Source organism: Canis lupus, chromosome 26 (genome assembly GCF_003254725.2).
Source record: "Canis lupus dingo isolate Sandy chromosome 26, ASM325472v2, whole genome shotgun sequence".
Taxonomy (NCBI): Eukaryota; Metazoa; Chordata; class Mammalia; order Carnivora; family Canidae; genus Canis; species Canis lupus.
This window is the reverse complement of record NC_064268.1, coordinates 6495196-6514858: the sequence shown is the minus strand read 5'-3', so window position 1 is coordinate 6514858 and position 19663 is coordinate 6495196. Positions and strand designations below refer to the sequence as shown.

The 19663-nt window shown below is 52.0% G+C and overlaps 3 protein-coding genes across 11 annotated transcripts in view; 2 read left to right on the top strand and 1 right to left on the bottom strand.

Annotated features, from left to right (window-relative positions):
* TMED2 (transmembrane p24 trafficking protein 2) overlaps positions 1 to 19663 on the top strand; it is a 168451-nt gene that overhangs the window by 16824 nt on the left and 131964 nt on the right. The window contains exon 1 of one of the 3 annotated variants that reach the window (XM_049101542.1): positions 5142 to 5159. The exons of 1 other annotated variant lie outside the window; for it this stretch is intronic. The gene's annotated coding sequence lies outside the window, so the exon portion shown is untranslated. Of the gene's footprint in view, positions 1 to 5141; positions 5160 to 19663 lie in introns of those variants that run through there. One more of the 3 variants, XM_049101543.1, reaches the window with a different exon arrangement.
* Positions 5 to 19663, top strand: part of LOC112676464 (N-lysine methyltransferase KMT5A) — a 73280-nt gene continuing 53621 nt past the window's right edge. The window contains exons 1-8 of one of the 7 annotated variants that reach the window (XM_025473682.3): positions 95 to 259; positions 5555 to 5676; positions 6895 to 7051; positions 9985 to 10204; positions 10632 to 10719; positions 15521 to 15580; positions 16807 to 16997; positions 17716 to 19642. In XM_025473682.3, the coding sequence (XP_025329467.1) occupies positions 250 to 259; positions 5555 to 5676; positions 6895 to 7051; positions 9985 to 10204; positions 10632 to 10719; positions 15521 to 15580; positions 16807 to 16997; positions 17716 to 17926 (1059 nt within the window). In that variant the 5' untranslated portion in view covers positions 95 to 249 and the 3' untranslated portion in view covers positions 17927 to 19642. Of the gene's footprint in view, positions 260 to 5195; positions 5287 to 5554; positions 5677 to 6894; positions 7052 to 9984; positions 10205 to 10631; positions 10720 to 15520; positions 15581 to 16806; positions 16998 to 17715; positions 19643 to 19663 lie in introns of those variants that run through there. The other 6 variants (XM_025473683.3, XM_035706406.2, XM_049101538.1 and 3 more) reach the window with 6 other exon arrangements.
* The window catches only part of RILPL2 (Rab interacting lysosomal protein like 2), a 30779-nt gene continuing 25184 nt past the window's right edge, over positions 14069 to 19663 (bottom strand). Inside the window, exons 5-6 of the transcript XR_007406084.1 lie at positions 18991 to 19543; positions 14069 to 15521 (exon numbers count right to left, since the gene is read on the bottom strand). The gene's annotated coding sequence lies outside the window, so the exon portion shown is untranslated. The remainder of the gene's footprint in view (positions 15522 to 18990; positions 19544 to 19663) is intronic.

The window sequence follows — 19663 nt, the reverse complement described above, 5'->3', positions numbered from 1 at the left end:
CGCCGGGACCTGCCCTAAAGCGCTTGTAGAAAGTGCGGCCGCTTGCCCCGCCCCCGCCAGGGAGGCGGGAAGGAGGGCGGGCTTTCCCTGCCGAGCTCGCCTATCAGCGCGGGTAGCGTGGGGAGAGGCGGGCAGCCGCGCCAATCAGGGAAGCAGCCTGAGCGCCGCGGAGCAGTTGGCTACAGTTGTTGCAACTTTTTTCGAAAGCTGCGTTTCCCGGGAGATCCTAGGCGGTGACAGAGCCGGGCCATGGCTAGAGGTATTTGCCCAGGTGGTCGGCGCTGGGGCGGCCGAGGTGATGGGTCGCGCTGGAGGGGTGGCGGGGTGGCGGGAGCGGGAGCGGCAGCGGGGAGGCTCCCTACTGCTCCGACGGAGCGCGGAGACTGCGCGGGGGGCGGGGGGGCGGGGGGGGGGGTTGCGGAACCTTCCCCGACCCACCCCCACGAGTCTCCAGGAATCCCATGCCTTGGCTTCCCCTTTCTAAAGTGCGGGCACCCGCTGGCCTGCCTCTCCAGGGACGGCGGATCCATATGTCAAAGCTCTTCGGAAACTAAGGCGCAGGGCACCTCCAGGGAATGGTTGTTATTGATACGAGGAGGTGGGGAGGGCGAGGTTTCGCCCGTTTCGGGGCGCTCTCAAGCTGGGAAAGGAGGTGAGTCCGAGGCCAGGGCGCAGATGGATAACCTCCACTGTGGGGAGCGCGTCGGAGTGGACACCGCAGCAGGCGCCTTTCCTCTCCACGCCCTGAGTCAGCTCTGCGCCGCCGGGGCGACGACCGGGCCCCGCTGGCCTGCTTTGGGGTGAGAGGAGTTGCATGGCACCACCCGGGGCGGCCCTTAGTCCTGCAGCTGCTCAGGACTCCTGCCCACGGGGGTGGCTTGGGTGGGATTGCCCAGCCGCGGGAAGCATGTCCCTGCGTTGAGTTCTGTACACACTTAGTTTGCTGTCAAGACAGTAAGCCCCACGTTATGCGGCAAAGCGATCTCCAACCGCTGGTCGTTTCCTAACGCTGTGTCTCCGTGCAAAAACTTTGAGCATGATGGTCGAGTAGAATTATTATTTTAGAAATATGAGTTCAGGTTTGACACTTTTTTCCAAATCCCAAGCAGTACAGGTTAGTAGGAATTTGCCCTAATGCAGTATGCTCCGTGTAGCAATAATAATGAATACAAAAAAGGATTCATTCAGCAAACATTTATTGGGAACCTTTGTTTTCAGGCCCTGCACCCAGTTGCATCCTTTATTATCCTGCAGTCTTTTTAGGGTCTTTTGGAACAACCCAAGATTCTGATTAAGAAATGAGGCAAGATGAACTTCAAGTTAATGAGCTTTATACTCCAACCCACAGAGAAAGTTAAGACAAAGATACTGTTTTCAGAAAAGTGTTAAGCATCTAAAAGTATATTTAATAGTATCCGACAAATCTTAATAAATCTGTGCTTCCCTGGTTCACTTTTCCAGTTAGAGCAAATCATTCAAGCTGTTTCAACAGTAGTGCCTTAAAAAAAAGATAGCTTGTTTTAATTAATCAAAACTAAGCAATTTGCCATTGAAAGATTTAAATACTTAATATAGGCAAATAATAATTACCATTGAGGGCCAGGCAGTTATTATCTCAGTTAATCTTTACAAATTGTTATATCCATTTTTCAGAGGTGGAAGTTTGAAGTGCAAAGTCACTGTCTAGACTCCGGCCATGCTGTGCCTTTGCTTGTTCCCCTCTATCTCCCTTAGCCGAAGTGAAGACAAGTGTTCCCAGGTCTCGCCATGGCAGGCTTACAAATCACCTTTGTAATTTATTGGTTAGTGATTCTCACTATCTCTCCTGACCTGCAAATCAGCAGTTACTTATTCCTTAAGGCCTTGTTACTCTTGTAGATTATTAAATGGGTAGTATAAATATCAAATCATTTGTAATACTTCAAATGAAAGGTCAGTCTTTTTCTTCTAGAAAAGCTGCCTTTGTTGAAAACTTGTAGTTCACGTTGAGAACCCTGCTGGGTCACACAAACAAAATGTGCAGATACTAGGCAACTCCTGTCTGGTTTTGAAGTTTTACAATCATGCAAATATTTTCAGCCTTAAGTATATTCCTTTGAGGAGGATTATCTCCTTTTTTTCCATTTCTGCTGCCATGGCCAGATGGCCTCCTAATTGGTCCCCTCTTTCCATTTTTTTTTTTTGAAAAAAAAATTTTTTTAAAGATTTTATTTATTCACGAGAGACACAGATAAAGAGGCAGAGACACAGGCAGAGGGAGAAGCAGGCTCCATGCAGGGAGCCCGATGCGGTACTGGATCCCAGGACCCTGGGATCACGTCCTGAGCCAGAGGCAGACACTCAACCACTGAGCCACCCAGGCGTCCCTCCTTTTTTACACTTTTACCATTTCCAATTTACTAACTCTCAGCTGCTAGAGTGGTCCCCAAGAACATGGATTTTTGTCGTGTGACCACTCCTCCTCCCTTCCTCACTGTTCTTAGATCAAATCCACACTCCTCACCATGGCCTGTATGGCCCTGCCTCCCCCTCTGGCCTCCATGTCCTCCATCAGTCTTTGTGTACACTGTTGTGTCCTTAGCAAGGGCCTGGAAAGAAGTAGGTATTCAATAAATGTTTGTGGAATGAATGAATTGCTATTTTTGTGTCTGAGTTTAAGGGAAGCAATATACATTCTTTATGATAAAGTACTCTCATATAACAGCACTGGCTTCAGATCTCAGCTCTATTACCACTTTCGTCATGTAATCCTTAGTCAGGTGATTCCTTGAGCCTCAATTTCTACATTTGTGAAATAGAAATAGTACCTTCTCATAAAGGGTTGGGAAGGTTAAATTAAATAGTGTACAATTATAGGGCTTAATACAGAAACACTGAATAACTTAGCTATGCATATCATTCCAGTTGAATTCTATTTCTAGGAGATCCTGGACAACATTAAGAGTTTTTATTTATGCCTACAGGTATATTTGTCATATGTACATGAACACCTCAGAGACAGGAAAGACTGTTTTGAAGCTTACACTGAATGATTTGTATTATATCTTCTAATACCAGAGCTGCAGAGTTGAGGAATGGGTGCTAGACTTGGATCTTAATGTATGTACCCTCTGCATTGGAGGGCCGCAGTAGAGAAAGCTGTGGCCCTGAGCATGTGTGCGTAGGTGGGGTTGGGGGTGGGAGGATGTTGAAATAGTATGTGAAGTAGACAAGATGATCTGAGAGGCTGCTTCCTGTTCTCAAACCACGATTCCCATGATAGTTTGGTGACAAACTGCAAGCCCTCTCTGCCCTGGAGATGTAACACACAGTTTCAAATGGCTTGACCTGGGTGTCAGAGTGTCACTTTAGAATTCTCTTTCACTCTCTGCATAGTCTCTTGGGTATTCAAGTGGGCAGAGTATCCCACCCTACTGGAGTTAAGGTTGGGGTGGGGACTGCAAGGGGTATTGGGGGAGGGGTGTAGGGAGGAGGTGCTCCCTAGCCCCGCCCGGGATGCTAAAGATGAGCTGATTTGGAAGACATCATTCTGAGCCTATTCCTGCCATTTAATCCTACTTAGTCTTCTCCCTGGGGAGGTAGCAACTTTATGTGACAACTGTTTCTCTGTGGGTGTTGGAAGGTGCCCTGGGTGGGTTAAGGAATTCAGGATTCTGGGTTTCTTTCTTTTTTTTTTTTTTTAATTTTTATTTATTTATGATAGTAACAGAGGGAGAGAGAGAGAGAGGCAGAGACACAGGCAGAGGGAGAAGCAGGCTCCATGCACCGGGAGCCCGACGCGGGATTCGATCCGGGGTCTCCAGGATCGCGCCCTGGGCCAAAGGCAGGCGCCAAACTGCGGCGCCACCCAGGGATCCCGGATTCTGGGTTTCTATCCACAAGGACGTTGAGGCCTACTCCAGGGAAGTGACTTGGCCATGGTCATAAAGCACCTCTGGGACAAATTCAGGGAGAGAAACCCAATGTTTGCCTCCCAGGCCATGACACAAGCTGTAGGAGCTAGATGCCCTGAGATGTCTTGTTTGCATCTATGACTTAGCACAAATACAGTGACTCTTGGCTGTGGGCCCTCAAACTCTAATGGCTTCAACACAGTGGTGCAGGGCAGTGAGCTCTGCCAACACTAGACACAGGACTGGCTGGAACCCCTGCCTTCCTAGGATATCTTCTCATGGGGATGGACAGAAGAACCAGGTGACTTGCTAAATGGCTTCTGCCACAGCATTTGTCCCTCCCATTCTTGAATTTCCTCATCTGTGGCTGGGAGTGCAGGCTCTGGGTCATTTGGCCTGGAAATCCATTCTTAGTTCTGAGAATTTGGCCAAAGCTCCTCGCTTCCCTGATGTCCGTTTCCTCATCTGTGGTGTATACCTTTACAGGGCTGTTGTGAGGTCTGGATGAGATCAGGTACGCCGGGAAGCACCCCACCAGCTTAACATGATAACCACTGGCTCTCTCTCCCCGGGGCAGGTGCAGACCGCCCGAGTTTGACACTTGATCCCATCGCTTTCTAGTTGTGCGGCCTTCGGCAAGCGTCTGCACCTCCCTCGAGCCCCCGTGTCCCCATTTTTAACGGGTTTGCCACAGGACCTGTCCCCCGGGGACTTGCGGGGACGCCTAAATGGCCACAAGACGCTCAGGGAGCGCAGGCTCGGGCACACAGGACGACTCTCGCCTGCGGCGCTCACCGCCGCTGACAGCGCCTGGCACCGACCGGTCTCCCAAAATATCCGCGGAGCCAGCGAGAGAAGGAGCCCGGCCGGCGAGAGCCCGGCTGTCATCATCAGTCTCCCACCCCTTCCTCCCCGCGTGGCCGAGCGCGAGCGAGAGGGGGCGCGCCCGAGTCAGGATCCGGCGCGGCCGCGCGGCCCGCCCACCTCCTGCCTCCCTCCCGAGGCGCCTCGCAGCGCCGCCCCTGCCAGCCCCCTCCCCGGGCCGGGCGCCGGACGGTGGGCGGCGGCGGCGGCGGCGGCGAGCGGGCGGGCCGCGGAGGACGCGCCGCCAGCGCCTCCCTCCCTGCGTCCTCGGTCCCGGGCCGGCCGGGGCTGCCGCGGCGCGCGGGTGCCGGGCCCTGCGTCGCAGGCCATGGGGGAAGGGGGCGCCGTGGGGCGCCGCCGGCCCTTCCCCGGGGCGCCGCGGCGGCGCTGGTGGCGGCGGCAGCAGCAGCAGCAGCGGCAGCGGCAGCGGTGGTGGCCGGGCCGCGGCGGCGGCGGCGGCGGCGGCGGCGGCGGCGGCGGCGAGGGCGAGGGCGCGGGGCGCGCCGCCATGGGCCTGGCCGGGCTGCAGGTGGGTGTGGCGGGCCCGGCCGCGCGGGGGGCGGGCGGCGCGCGGGGCCCGGCCGGGCCGGGCGGCGGGAGGGCGACCCGGGCCCCGGCCCGGCCCGGCCGGCCGGCCCCTGCCTCCCGGCGGCGCGGGCGGCCCACCACCGCCGGGCCCTCGGAACATGGCTGCGGCGGGAGGCGCCGCCGCGGCGCCCGGCCCGGGCGGCCCCGCTCCCCGCCCCGCCGCGCCCTGAGCGCCCCCTCCCCCGCTTCCCCCGGGTCCCCCTCTCCAGGCAGGAAGATGTCCAAGCCCCGCGCGGTGGAGGCGGCGGCGGCGGCGGCGGCGGTGGCAGCGACGGCCCCGGGCCCGGAGATGGTGGAGCGGAGGGGCCCGGGGAGGCCCCGCACCGACGGGGTAAGCAGGCACCCTCCCCGCACTCCCCCAGCGCGCCCCGAGGGGCCGCGCCCGGCCGCCCCCGGCCGCCCCCGGGGGCCCCGCGCCGCGAGCACGTGCGCGCGCCCCGGACCCCCCGCCCGCGGCCCCGGGCCCAGGGGCGGAGGCGGAGGCGGAGGGCGGAGGGCGGGGTGCGGGCGCGCGGGCGTGCGGGCGGGGCAGCTTCCTTTGCTGCTGCCTGTCTGGGAGTGGCGTCCACACTGGCTCCGCCATGACCCTGGCGATATTTGACCTCGGAAAAGTTTGTGTCTTTATGGCATTTCCGCACCCCACACCCAGCTGCCCCGGCGGTGGCCGCCTTCCCGGGGCGTGCTGGGCCTGCCCGGGCCCCTCGGCGAGGTCACAGGTCTCGCCGACTTGGTGTTTGAAGGTTCCCCAGGCAGAAAGCCCCTGGCCGTGTTTCTGGGAACGCTCTCCTCCGTTCCGTGCTTACTCAGAGGAGAGGCCACACGCCCAGAGACGCCAGCAGTGACCTGTACCGCCCCCCCCCCCCCCCCCCCCCGCCTGCCCACCCTCCTCCTCCTAATGCCAAGATGCCATTTCATTTGCAGTAGAGTGGCCGCCCTAAATGAGCTGGCTATTTAGGCTCTGCTTTTATTAGGCTCGCCACCCCCAACCCCACCCCTCCATCACCACCGCAGTCTGGTCCTGGGAGGCTGCTGGGCTGCGTTAATTTGTGAGGGGCCAGGTTTGGGCACCCAGAAGGCTCAGGCAGTAATGGCCAGTCCTACTGGCTGCCTTCAGGACCAAGAAGTGGCTAAGCAGCTTTCCTGAGGCCTGTTTCTGCGCTAGAGCTCCTGGAGCTCCTGCCAGAGGAGTTAGCTCCTGCACGTAGGCCAGCCCTTTAAATTCTGTGCTTGTTCAGTCTGGGTCATTCTGACCTCTCTACCATTGGTAGGTTGTCTGCTTCTGTACACCTGGGTATACAGCTGGCTTCCTGCTGGCTAGATGTGCCCTTAGTGACCAGAATTACAGACCACATGAGTTTAGGAAATGTCTGACTCGGACCCAGGAGATCCTAAACCTCCCACTGTTCTCCAGGGGCTGGCAGTTCCTGGTGGCCTGCTTTTGAGACATGGTGTCTGTTTCTGGTTTTTGTATTCCGATTGCCCTTCTCTGCGATTTGCTCTGGGATCTTCTTCTTCAAGCCTCTTTCAGAACATGCATTTGTCGTTTTAGGAGAATGTATTTACCGGGCAATCAAAGATCTATTCCTACATGAGCCCCAACAAATGCTCTGGAATGCGTTCCCCCCTTCAGGAAGAGAACTCAGTTGCACATCACGAAGTCAAATGCCAGGGGAAGCCATTAGCTGGACTCTGCAGGAAACGAGAAGGTAAGGCTCTGAAATGGCCCTCTTCTGACCACAGCCGGTCCGGTTGCGGAAGCTCTTTTTCATGCCTGTGCACATATAGTAAATGTTTATCCAGCCTTTTCGAGCCATGTTCTGTCTTGCTCCTAAGAAGCGGACAGGAGTAAGAGTAGCCTGTCCCAGGGTGTGTGTCCTGTTGGTCTAACAGGTTTTCCCTGCTTTCACAAGAGTTAGCATGTCCTTCAAGCTTGACTGTGTTGCCAAGTTGCAAAAATAACACCTGACCCTTACCTGCGGATAGAGAGACTCATAGTACCTAAAATACAGAAGTTATAAATCTGGGCTGTACAGACCATGTGTTTACAGTCCTAACTGTGTTGTGCAGATGTAGGGAACTGACTTCCTTCCCTCTTTTGAGCTGGCCTTAACCTCATTTCTGAGTTTCTTCCCCTCAAATGTGCAGTGCTGCTTTCTGTAGCTGCATACTCTGTGATGAAATTTGGAGTTGAAATATCGAACGAGAAGATATATAGTTACTGAAAATTCTGTTTGGCCTCACAAAACAAGCTGACACCTCTGGAAATCTTGCAGTCTTCCAAATATTTCCCCTTTTAAAGCTGCAGTGGGGAATATAGCTTTCCCCAATTCACCAAGCTCCCTTCTAATTAAAACCTGCCTTAATGAAGCAGAACTCTGGCTACCAGCAGCTCTATATGACGAAGCTTTGTAATTCATTTATAGGAAGTACCATAAGTGATGGTTAGGCCTATGGCTGGGGCCAGAACTGAGAGCCAGGGGTGGGGAAGCCCAAAACCAGGGGCAAGAGCCAGACCTCAGCTTGATTCCCCGCCCAGGGCAGTGGGTGATACTATTTCTATCAGTCTTCAAATGAGTTGGGTTCTAATCCTAGCTCTGCCACTGACAGGGAGAGGCTGGGGCAGGTTATTCCACTCTGAGCCTTAGTTCTTTTCATCTTTGAAGTGAGAGGGAGGATTCCTACCTCGAAGAGCTATTCTGAAGATTGGTTAAAGCATGGATGGGTGCAGAGGGCTTTCCTACAGTGCTCCACACTAGCAGCTCTTCCTCTGCTGGTCTGCTCCTCCCTGCATTGGCGACACCGAGGATCGCACCTACTGCATAGGGACTGGGAAAGGGGCTCTCTCTCAGTGCTGGTCAAGCAATCTCCCATCCCTCCTGGAATAGGGTGGGATGTAAATTATCCTAAATGGTGATGTGGTGCCCAAGCTAGCTTATTTGGCTTACAGTGTCATTAAATGGCAACAGTTAGAATTTGGAGCCAGATATACTTTGGAGGAGAGCCCAAGGGCCAGACTTTTGTCCTTGATTCTCACCTGTTTTTCTGCTTTGACTCAGACTCGATGTGGTTGGTAGCTGACCTTCACAGGCATCAGTGCACTCCTGGGGTTATTTTGCATGATGTCCTAGACTTAACTCTCTCTGGTCTACTTAGGGCGTGTAAGGGAGTGAGAATGGCCTGGGTGGATTGTGACATATTTAGTTTTCTATTTGTAGCTTATTTATTGAGCTGTAATTCACGTATCATAATGGCCACCATTTTAAAGTTATACAATGCAGTGGTTTTTAGTTTATTCACAGATAGAGGCAGTCATGGCCAACTGTCTAATACCAGAACATTTCCCACCCCAAAAAAGAAACCTCGTACCCATTAGCAGTCTCTTCTCATTCCACCTCTCCCCCCGACCCCTGGCAACCACTAATCTACTTTCTACCTCTATGAATTTGCCTGTTCTGGACATGTGTAAAGGGAATCACGCATAATAGGTAGCGTTCCGTGTGTGGCTGCTTTCACTCAGCATCAAGTTTTCAAGGGCAGGGGTCAGGACTTCTTTCTTTTCTGCGGCCGAATAATATTCCATCACATGGATAGACCACATCTCATTTAACCAGTTCAGCAGTGGATGGACATTGGGCTTGTTTCTACTTTTTAACTGTTGTGAATTAGCTGCCGCAAACATTCACATACAGGTTTTTGTGTGGACATGTGTTTTTAATTCTCTTAATAGCCGCCTAGGCGTGGAATTGCTGGGTCATATGGTAACTTCATGTTGAACTTTTGAACAACTGCCAGACTATTTCTAAAATGACTGCGCCATTTTATGTTCCTTACCAGCTATGCATTATTTGCTCATTTTTTAAAAGTAAGTCATTTAAAAAAAAAAAAAAAGTGACTCATTCACCCACACTGGTGCTTCACAACAATTTTTAGTAACAAATCCTTTTTGACATCCCTCCCAGTGCCATGCTGACCAGTGTTGGGTCACTGTCCTGAGAACCACTGTGAACCTAGGGCTTTGGCCCCTTTAGAAAAGAGGGAAACTTTTTTCTTTTTTTTTTAAAGTCTGAAATGAAGCATGCCAGGCAGCTCTTGGAGAAGAGGTTTTTGCTAGGGAAGAAGTTTTGCTTTATTTACCCTTATTCCTGTCCACCAATGCTGGCCTACTCTAGGATTTAGCTTTTTTTTTGGGGGGGGTCCACAGCCCCCTTCCAGAAAGCTCTAGACCGAGTACCTCCACTGCTGCTGCTGCCTGTTGTGGGTCCGCTTCTAGGGCTCTCCCTGGTCCAGGTACAGAAGATCATTAACTAGGTGGGAGCAGTCCTTTCACAATGTAGATCAAGTCATCATGACGTGTACTGTAAAAAGCTTGCTATTTTCTTTGTCAGCAATACCTCAATAAAGCTGAAAAATTTTTTTAAAAAGATGCAGAGGAAGAGCTTTGCCCAAAGTCTGGGTCAGAAAGTGAAGCCACATGCTCCTGCTGTGGAAGCCATCATTAGACAGCAGGTTGCACTGCTGCCTGACACATCGAGCTCCTCTCTCTTCTAGAAGCCTGTCTTAGAATGCAGCCAATGGTCTAGAAATGGGGAGGCAGAGAGTCTAGACTAAAGCTCTGTCTTTCCCCACCCACTGCCTGCAGAGAAAAGAAACAGTGGGAACGCAGTACGGAGCGCCATGAAGTCTGAGGAACAGAAGCTCAAAGACGCCAGGAGAGGTCCCCTGGCACCTTTTCCAAACCAAAAATCTGAAGCAGCAGAACCTCCAAAAACTCCGACCTCGTCTTGTGATCCTCCCATTACGGCTATCGCCAAGCAAGCCCTGAAGAAGCCCATCAAGGGCAAACAGGCTCCTCGGAAAAAGTAAGTGCCTTCTGGAGCCCTTCCCCTGATGCTGAGCAGTTTGGTTCTTATGACCCCGGCAGACACCGCTCAGGTGCCAGCTAAGGGAACGCAGTGCCCCCGCCCCGCCTCTTTGTCATCAGGGCCTGGGTTTCCTGAGTCACCATAAGGACACCATTACTTGTCACCATCTCAGTCTGTTGTGAGTCCAGAGCTCACGGGTTCTCCTTCCCCACCCTCCGCCATCACTGAGAGTAGGTAGCCTGTCTTGACACTCTGAGGCCCCCTTGGGCAGGTGAGCCCACGTGGCCACGGACCCCAGTGGACAAAGGTGTTTAAGTGACATTTTTGCTAAAGAGCCACCTCCCAAGCAGTTAGTTGTGTGCCTCCTGGGTGTGAGTGGCGTCAGTGCTAATACTTGTTTTCTCTTTTACCCTTCCCACCCCAGAGCTCAAGGAAAAACACAACAGAATCGCAAACTCACGGATTTCTACCCCGTGCGAAGGAGCTCCAGGAAGAGCAAAGCTGAGCTGCAGGTAGAGTCATGCGGCTTTAATTCTAGCTTTTGGAGGGTCAGCGTGGTCTAGTGGGCAGCCCTTGGCGACCAGGACTGTGTTGTCCTGGGGCAGGTCTGCCTCTGTGGCCTTGGTATTGTCCTTGGCCTAGTGAGGATCATCTTCACGTTTGGGGTCACGGTGAGGCTTGGTTAAGAGGCTTCTAGGAAGGAGCCTTATAAGCTGTAGCACGTGGCGTGGAAAGTCTGGCGTTCCCATTACAGTGTCTCCCCAGGACTTGCTGGCAGGGCCAGTCAGAGCCTGGGACCTTGGGCAAGGCTGTGTGTTTTTCTGAGGCTTCTCTGTCTGCTCTTCACAGCTTCCTGTGCTGGGTCTCAGGGTGGTACAGAGCAGTGACTTGGAAGCCACTTACTAGTCACATGACCTCAAGCCAGTCACTTAACTGCTCTGTGCCCCGGTTGCCTCATCTGTAAACTGGGATAGTAATGGAGTATCTCGTGGGGTTGTTGTTGGGAGGATTAAATGTGTTCATGCACAAGGAACTCTGAGAACTGTGCCTGGCACCCAGGAGGCGCTGGTTAATTGTTACTATTGCTCCCTTGCTTCCCCATTGTTGTCACTTCCTGAGGCCCCTCTCTCCTCTCTTCCTCGCAGTGATGGCCCTAGGATCATGTGGAAAGCAGGCAGGATGGCCGCCCAGACTGCAGGCCTCCGCCCACTGTGTTTGCAGAGCACTGAGTGGCAGTCAATCAATATTTGATGCAGTGAGGTGTGGTCATTGGCATCTGTGGAGGAGACCCAGGGCGTGGTCTGCCCTGCAGCCCTCCGTGCTCCCTCATCCTCAAAGCCACGTCAGGGCAGAGGAGCAGTGCTCAGGACTGCTGCCCCCACAGAGAGGCGGGGGAGTTCTGTGGATGCCACCCGTCCACACCCCTTCCTTAAAGCCTTGTCAGTTTTAGTATTTCATTTTTTTTTCTTTAGTTTTAGTATTTCAACCTGAACTAGACTCCTTCAGCATTTTTTATGTTAAGTCTGTAGATACAGATAGAGTAATTTAACATTCTCTTCCTCTACTTATTTGAATTGATGAGCCTTCCTTTAAAATAAATGAGAAAAGGGGTCCTCCCCGCCCCACCTCCAGAGAGAAGCTTTGGCTTTATTTCCTTAGAAAGGCAATATCTTTCAGCCAAGAACAAGCTGTTACAAAATGTTTGCCTGCAGTGGGAGGCTGTGCTAGGTCACTCTTAAAGACAGCATTGCAGAGGGCAAGGAGGTGCCAGGTCCCAGAACCCAAAACACCTCTCAGCTGAAGTTGGGGCTGCAGTGCACTCTTGGGGAGTGCTGGGGGTTCACTGGGGCCTGCAGTGGACTACAGAGTGGGGGCAGCTGAGTTTGCCTTTTTAATAAAAAAGAAGGGCTTTTCTGGCTGGAGGAGGGAAGGCTGCAACAGGATGTGATGCAGGTCTGGTAAATGTTGCAGCAGATGAGCAGAAGGGAACAGACACTCGCTTCTCCAAAGATTGGTCTGCAGTGTGGTAAAACTCGCCATGTCGATGGACAAAGAGCCAGTTGCAAGGGAGAGCCATGCTGTGCTCTCATTGTTTGCGTTGGCTCTGCTGAGTGAACACCACAGCCAGGTGGTTGCTGGCCAGGCAGTTGCTGGCGAGGCAGTAAGGCGGCTGTTGGCTGGGGTGGTGCGGCTGTGGCTGGTCAAGGCGGTGTCTTCTCTTGACAGGTAAAACTCAAGGGTGGGGCATCTGGGCCTCATTGGAGGGGTGAGGTCACTCCTGGCCTGTCTGCCTGCCCTTCGGGGCCGGAGAAACCAGAGCCCCAGCACATGGGGAATGAGAGAAGGCTGGGGGGTAGCCTGGGGGGAGAAACTAAAATCAGAAGCTTGGCAGATACTTAATTGAGTTTGAAGACAGAGAGGCCTGGGCAAGAGGGCAAAAACTGGGCCTTGGAGAGATACCCTGACCCCTTGTTGCTTTGCTGTGGGGCACCTTAGCTGGCTGGCCGGTTGTGGTGGGGTGAGAGCCCACACTGGGGCAGGAACTGTGCCTGTTGGCAGTGCCCTGGCTTCTTCCTCCCCAAGCCTGGTGTGCAGAGCAGCTTCGACCTAATTCAGACCTTGCTTACCTCCCACTCGGTCTGCCTCCACACACACACCCCACCCCCATAGGCTGCTGCCTGAATTCTTTCAGAAGCTTAGAGCTGGTTGATGCATGCCCCCAAGCACTGAGCCTCCAGAAGGAAACTCAAACTGTGGCTCTGCACTGGGGCATCTAGCTCAGGCCCAGCTCCTCGTGCCACATCCAGTCCTGGCAGGTCGATCGCTCCTGTTTAGAATGTACTGTGCTTCTCACTGGTCTGGTCTCTGCATACTTAGAATTTTTCAGCAAGGCAGATGGTATGTGATGTGTGTATGTTAACGTTGCTGTTGTTTTGAGGGCTTACTATGTGCCAGGCACTGTTCTAGGCCTGGATATTCCACAGCATACAAGATCAGGCCCCTGTACTCAAGGAGCTTGTATTCAAGTGGTGAGTGATTAACGATTAAGGAAAAAACAAAGAAGAAAATAATTTCGGGTAGTCCTTTGACATTAATTTAAAACCATATTTTGAAAGTACAGCGAGGCTAAGGCTACTTTAGCTATGGTAGTCAGGGACATGTCACAGAGGGAGGTGCCTTTTGAGCAGAGCTTGGAAGGAAAGGAGGACACAAGCCAGGTGAGTGGGGAAATGAGTTGGGGAAAGGGTTTTCTAGGCAGGGGGGAAGAGCCCGTGCAAAGGCCCTGAGGCAGAAACAAGCCTAGCCCTGTAAGAGAGTCAGCCAGTGTGGCCAGAATGTGGGAACAAGGGTGAAGATGGCAGATGATGCAGGAGTGGTGGGGCTGGGATCCTGCAGAGCTTCATAGGCCATCAGAAGACTAGATTTTATCTCCGTAGCAGTAGGAAGGTATGGAATAGCTTTTGTTTCTCTCTCTCTCTCTTTTTAAAGTTTATTTATTCATTTGAGAGTGAGGAGGGGAGGCACAGAGGGAGAAAGAGAGTCCCAAGCCGACTCCCACTGAGCACAGAGCCTGACTCGGCTCAATTTCACTACCCTGAGATCACGACCTGAGCCAAAATCAAGAGTTGGACACTCAACAGACTGCACCACCCAGGCGCCCCAAGCTTTTTCTTCTCCTTAAATAAACTTTTGTGGGGCACCTGGAGGGCTCGGTGGTGGAGCATCTGCCTTCACCTCTGGGCATATTCCTGGGATCCCGGCATCAAGTCCCACATCAGGCTCCCCTCAGGGAGCCTGCTTCTCCCTCTTGCCTGTGTCTCTACCTTTTTCTCTGTGTCTCTCATCAATAAATAAATAAAATCTTTTTAAAAATAAATTAATTTTTTATTTTGGAGTAATTTTAGATTATAGAGGATTTGCAAAGATAGTACAGAGCATTTCCATAGATCTTTTATTCAGTTTCCCATCATTGATACCTTACATACAATGTCTTGGTACATATGTCACACTAAGAAACCAACATTGGCACATTGCTATTAGGTAAACTTCCTGGAAGGCTTTAAGCAGGGAAATCACATGATCCTACATACATTTTTATTTTATATTTTGAAAATTTATTTATCTGAGAGTGAACGAGAGAGTGAGGGGTAGGAAGGGCAGAGGAACGAGAAAGAATCTCAAGCAGAGCCCCCACCGAGCGCAGACAGGCCTCGATCTCATGACCCCAAGAGATAATGACCTGAGCCAAAACCAAGAGTTGGATGCTTAACTGAGCCACCCAGGCAACTCCTTACTACATACATTTTTAAAAGACCCCTTTGGCTGCTCTGCAGGGAACAGAATGAAGGGGGTGGTCAGAGCAGAAGCCAGGAGATCAGCGAGGTGGCCTTGGCTTGTCTAGAAGGTGGCAGTAGACGAGCAGGGATATGGGCTGGATCCAGGGGTGTCTGGCACAGCTTTCAAGCAGTGTCTATAAACCTGCAGAGACCTGGTCTCTCCTGTCTTGCCACAGGCACCCAGCACTGGAAAGTCCACATACACTGCAGGCTGGGACCAGTGTCCTGAGGCCTCTGTGGGCAAGAGCTGTGCTCAGCTGTGTGGGTGAAGGCCTCATCTGTGGCACAGCTGACACATGTGGCAGCTGGGGGAGGGCCTGGGCCTCTGCTTTGCTCCCCATGCTTCCCTGCAGTCCTGTGCCCAGACAGAGCATGGGACTTGGATCTTGGAGGGGGCGGGGGTGGCAAGAGGGGTGGCCCTGGGGGCAGGTGACACCAGGAGTGTCCATTCCTGTTCAACTTCTTTGTTTGGGATGGTATTGCCTTTTGGGGGTGGGAGGCCCTGTTCTCATCCTGGTGTCGTAGAGACCCAGGTCAGGGTTCCTACAGGGGCCATCAGACAGGAGGGATAGAGTGCACAGTCGCCCCTTCAAAAGGGCACATAGCCTTTAATCTGCCCTGACTGGTCTTACATGAAGTCAGAACCCTGATTTTTATGTGTTGGCAATTTAGATATTTTCAAAAACACTGCCTGTGTGAAATAGAACATAGCCCCCCCCCCCCCCCGCCCCGCCCAGTTCTGCTGCTGGGCCAGCACTGTGCCCCTCCTGGTTCATTTGAGCCCCAGGTGGCAAACTGCCCACAACAGATGGGCAGTGAGAAGAGGATGGGGGTGTGGGGACTTGGGCGTCTCTGGGGACGGATGTCACAGAGGCCAACCGCAAGTGATCCTGTGGGGGGTCCAGGCTGCTAGGCTCCCCAGAATGGCCCAGGAGAGAATGCTGAAGCACTTCTTGTTTTTCTTCCCTTCACCCAGTCTGAAGAAAGGAAAAGAATAGACGAGTTGATTGAAAGTGGGAAGGAAGAAGGAATGAAGGTAAGGGCAGTGGGGCTGCTGCTTGGAGGCTGAGGCTGGAGGGTCCCCACCCGCCCTGCTCCCCAGCTCCCAACAGCCAACAGGCTGCCATAACCCACAATGGTCACTGCGACAGACTCAGACTCTTAGGTTGTCAAGGGGCCAAAAGCTAAATCTGTTCAGGGAACGTCTCAGGAAGGGAACATCAATGGCCTTTATATGGGAAACATTAATCCTGAGGAAAGTTTTTAGAATCGCAATAAAATACATATACCATAAAATGTACTATTTTGACCCATTTAAAATACACAGTGCAGCATCATTAAGTAGTCACAGTATTGTGCAACCATCCTCCCTATCTAGTTCCACAACTTTCTCATCCTCTCAAATGGAAACCCTGGACCCGGTAGCTATTACTCCCCCCTCCCCCAGCTCCGGCCACCACTGATCTGCTCTGTGTCTATGGATTTGCCTGCTCAGGACATTTCATACAAATCGAGTCATAGAGTAGGTGGCCTGTTGTATCTGACTTTTCTTTCGTTTACATGAGGCCTGGGGAAACTAATACATTTTTTCTAACTCTGTTTTACTTTGAAATAACAAGGCCCAAGAAATGGCCTTTTCTGTTCATGTATTACAAACACATGAGGTAGATGAGAGGGGTGCACCTATACAGTGGCAGCCAGGGGGTCTGGGCTGGGACTCCAGGGTCATAAAAAGGCTCCAATTCCACCCACTCATCCAGGAGAACCCGAACTCAAGTCTGGGCCCCTCAAGCAGTCACCCTGCAGCCCCATTTATAATGGATTGACAAGAAGCACGGGAGGGTAAATTACAGAAAATAAGAGACATTTAGAACATGGGGTCCTACCACTCCCCAGAAAAGGCCATGTATGTGGCTGTGCGTCAGGCTTTACCCCTCCCAGCCATGTGGCCTTGGACATGGTTCTGCCTCTCTGAGCCTCCATTTTCTTGTCTGCATAATGGGGCAACATCCACCCCAGATCTCTCGGGAGGATCAGATGTGACAATACTTTGCAAAGGGCACAAGGGGCCTTTTGGGGTGATTGTGGCGGTGGTTGCACAACTGTATACGTTTAATAATACTCCTTGTGCTGTGTATGTAAGACGAGCAGGATCTAGGACATAACTCAGTAAAGCTGTTAAGAGAAAGTGAGGCAAGCCCAGGCATCCAGGCAACCAGCCACACGTGGTGTTAGAAAGCAACGCTTCTCACCTCTCTACAGATTGACCTCATTGATGGCAAGGGCAGGGGTGTGATCGCCACCAAGCAGTTCTCCCGGGGCGAGTTTGTGGTAGAGTACCACGGGGACCTCATCGAGATCACCGATGCCAAGAAGCGGGAGGCTTTGTATGCACAAGACCCCTCCACGGGCTGCTACATGTACTATTTTCAGTATCTGAGCAAAACCTACTGGTAAGTCCACTGGTGCTTCAAGTGGCTTTTCCACACTCTGGCAGAGAGGACAGGCCTAAGGGCTGAGAGCCACGAGAGCATCCTGCTTCTTTCTGTTGCTCCTGCTTCTTGTTATGTTATTTTCAAAGCTGTGAAGCAGCTCTCCCCCACTGGCCCTTTGAATATTTGGGATTGGAGCTGTTCTGCTGCCATCTGACCAGATGAGAAGCAGAAGTGGACTAGTTGGTGAGAGCCTGCCCTGAGGCTTACCAGGTCGCTCCCTCTTGTGGCATTCAGCCAGAGCTCTGGAAAACCCTGACTGCTCCTTTCCCCATATGGCCAAGGCACTTGGTCGGGTTTTTTAAAATAGGTTTTATTTTTCCAAGCAGTTTTAGGTTCCCAGCAAAATTGAGCAGAAGGCACGGAGAGTTCTCAACACTCCCTGCCTCCTCAGATGCACAGCTTCCCCCACTAGCAGCAGAGTTGGTTTTTATTCATGTATTTATTATGCACTTGCCTCTGGGGCCTCCACAAGGAGCCTTTTGCACTCCAGTCCCCTCCTACCCCTCAGCTAGCTCACCCAGTGCCTTCCTAGGCTCTTAAGATGGTTTTTTGGCTTGATTTGCTTTCCCCAAAACGTGGCTATAAATTGACATCCCACCTGAGTTGAGAGCTGGCTGTGACTGGGATCAAAAGCCTCTTTATCAATCTAATCCTCTGTTACCCTCCCTCCTGCCAGCGTGGATGCAACTAGAGAGACAAATCGCCTGGGAAGACTGATCAATCACAGTAAATGTGGGAACTGCCAAACCAAACTGCACGACATTGACGGCGTGCCTCACCTCATCCTCATCGCCTCCCGAGACATCAAGGCTGGGGAGGAACTCCTGTACGACTATGGGGATCGCAGCCGGGCTTCTATCGAAGCGTACCCCTGGCTGAAGCATTAGCCTCCCGGCTCCCCCATCCTCCCTTCTTCCATGGACAAAGTGCCCTCAAAGGGAATTGATTTTTTTTTTTTTTTTACACACTTAATCTTAGCAGATTACTTCAGATGTTTTTAAAAAGTATATTAAGATGCCTTTTCACTGTAGTATTTAAATATCTGTTACAGGTTTCCAAGGTGGACTTGAACAGATGGCCTTATATTACCAAAACTTTTATATTCTAGTTGTTTTTGTACCTTTTTTGCATACAAGTCAAACGTTCGTGCTTCCCGTGCATGCAGTCAAAGACGCAGCACAGGTTTTAGAGGAAAGAGTGAACATGAACTAGGAAGCTGGGTGACTCCCACCTCCCGCCGAAGAGCCAGGACTCTCCTCCCCACACCCCTGCCGGCGGGCCGTGCACGAGTCCCAGAAGACGCTGCTGCCCGAGGCCTCAGGCCTGGCCAGGGGTGTTCCCAAGCTCTTGTTTTCCTGACGTCTGGACAGGCGCACATATAAGTGTATGAATATTTTTTAAAAAGGTTTTGCAGTAAGCTAGTCTTCCCCTCTGCTTTCTCGAAAGCTTACTGACCCAGTGGCCCCCAGGTGCGGGCCGGGCCTCGGTTTACTCTTCCATAGGCTGCCGCTTTTCCGGGCACCTTGAAGCATCAGGGCGGGTCATCAGAGTAGATGTGAGCAGGGAAAAAGCATTGCTTGCCTCGCCCTGCCAGGGCAGGATTTCCCAAAACTGGGTTGATTCTTTATAGAAATGTGAACACTGAATTTATTTTAAAAAAATAGTAATAATAAAAATTTAAAAATTTAAAAAGACAAAAAAAAAAAAAGAAAAAAACCACAGTAAACAACTTACATGTATATAGGTCTTGAAGTGAATGAAGTGGCTGCGTTTTTTTCTTTTCTTTTTCTTTTTTTTTGTTTTTGTTTTTGTTTTTGTAGAAGAGATTTGAGATGGTACTCTATTCTAATCAAAAAAGTTTTGTAGCGGGACCAGAAATTACTTACCCATGACCCACCCACCCCACCCTTCACCCTCCCCACCAGATTCCAATTGGTTGAAAGTTCCAGACCTGCTGTCAGGCTTTCTGTTTGTCAGACCACCTGGTGTCCTTCCTGCAAAAAAATGAAGATGCAGCCATGAACCGAAGGGGGAGCCTGCAGACCCGAAATGCAGGGCCCCCACCCCAGCCGCCGTGCCGGGTGCCTTGCTGGGTGTCTTGCTGGGTGCTGGCTACCAGCGGAGTGGGCAGGCCCAGCAGCCCAGGGATCAAGGCTAAGCATAAAGTCTTCACCTCGACGGTGACGCAGGAGGAGTAGGTAGCTTCCTCCTCCCTCCTGAAGGGGGACCTATTCTCACTCTATTAACCTGCAGTCCAGGGGGCCGCGGCTCTGGAGCCTGGACCTGGGGTCTCCCAGCCTCCCCTGGTCCCAGGTAATGTGAACAGAGGCAGGTGTGAGAGCCTGTCGTCACCTTGATGCCCCCGGCCTCACCACGGTGCTACCTAAGAAAGTCTTCCCCCCATCCCGCACTTGCCTGGTCAGTGATCAGAGAATTGGAGGAGGATCCGACGGAGTGTGTAAATGTGAGATAAAATGTCTTGGTTGTACCTGTTAGTGGTTTAGCTTTGTATTTAAAAAAAAAAAAAAAGGAAATAACTTGAAAATTATTTGTCATCATAAAAATGAAACAAAAATTAAAATATTTATTGCCAGGCGAGGCCACCTGTGTGTCTTGTTTTGTTT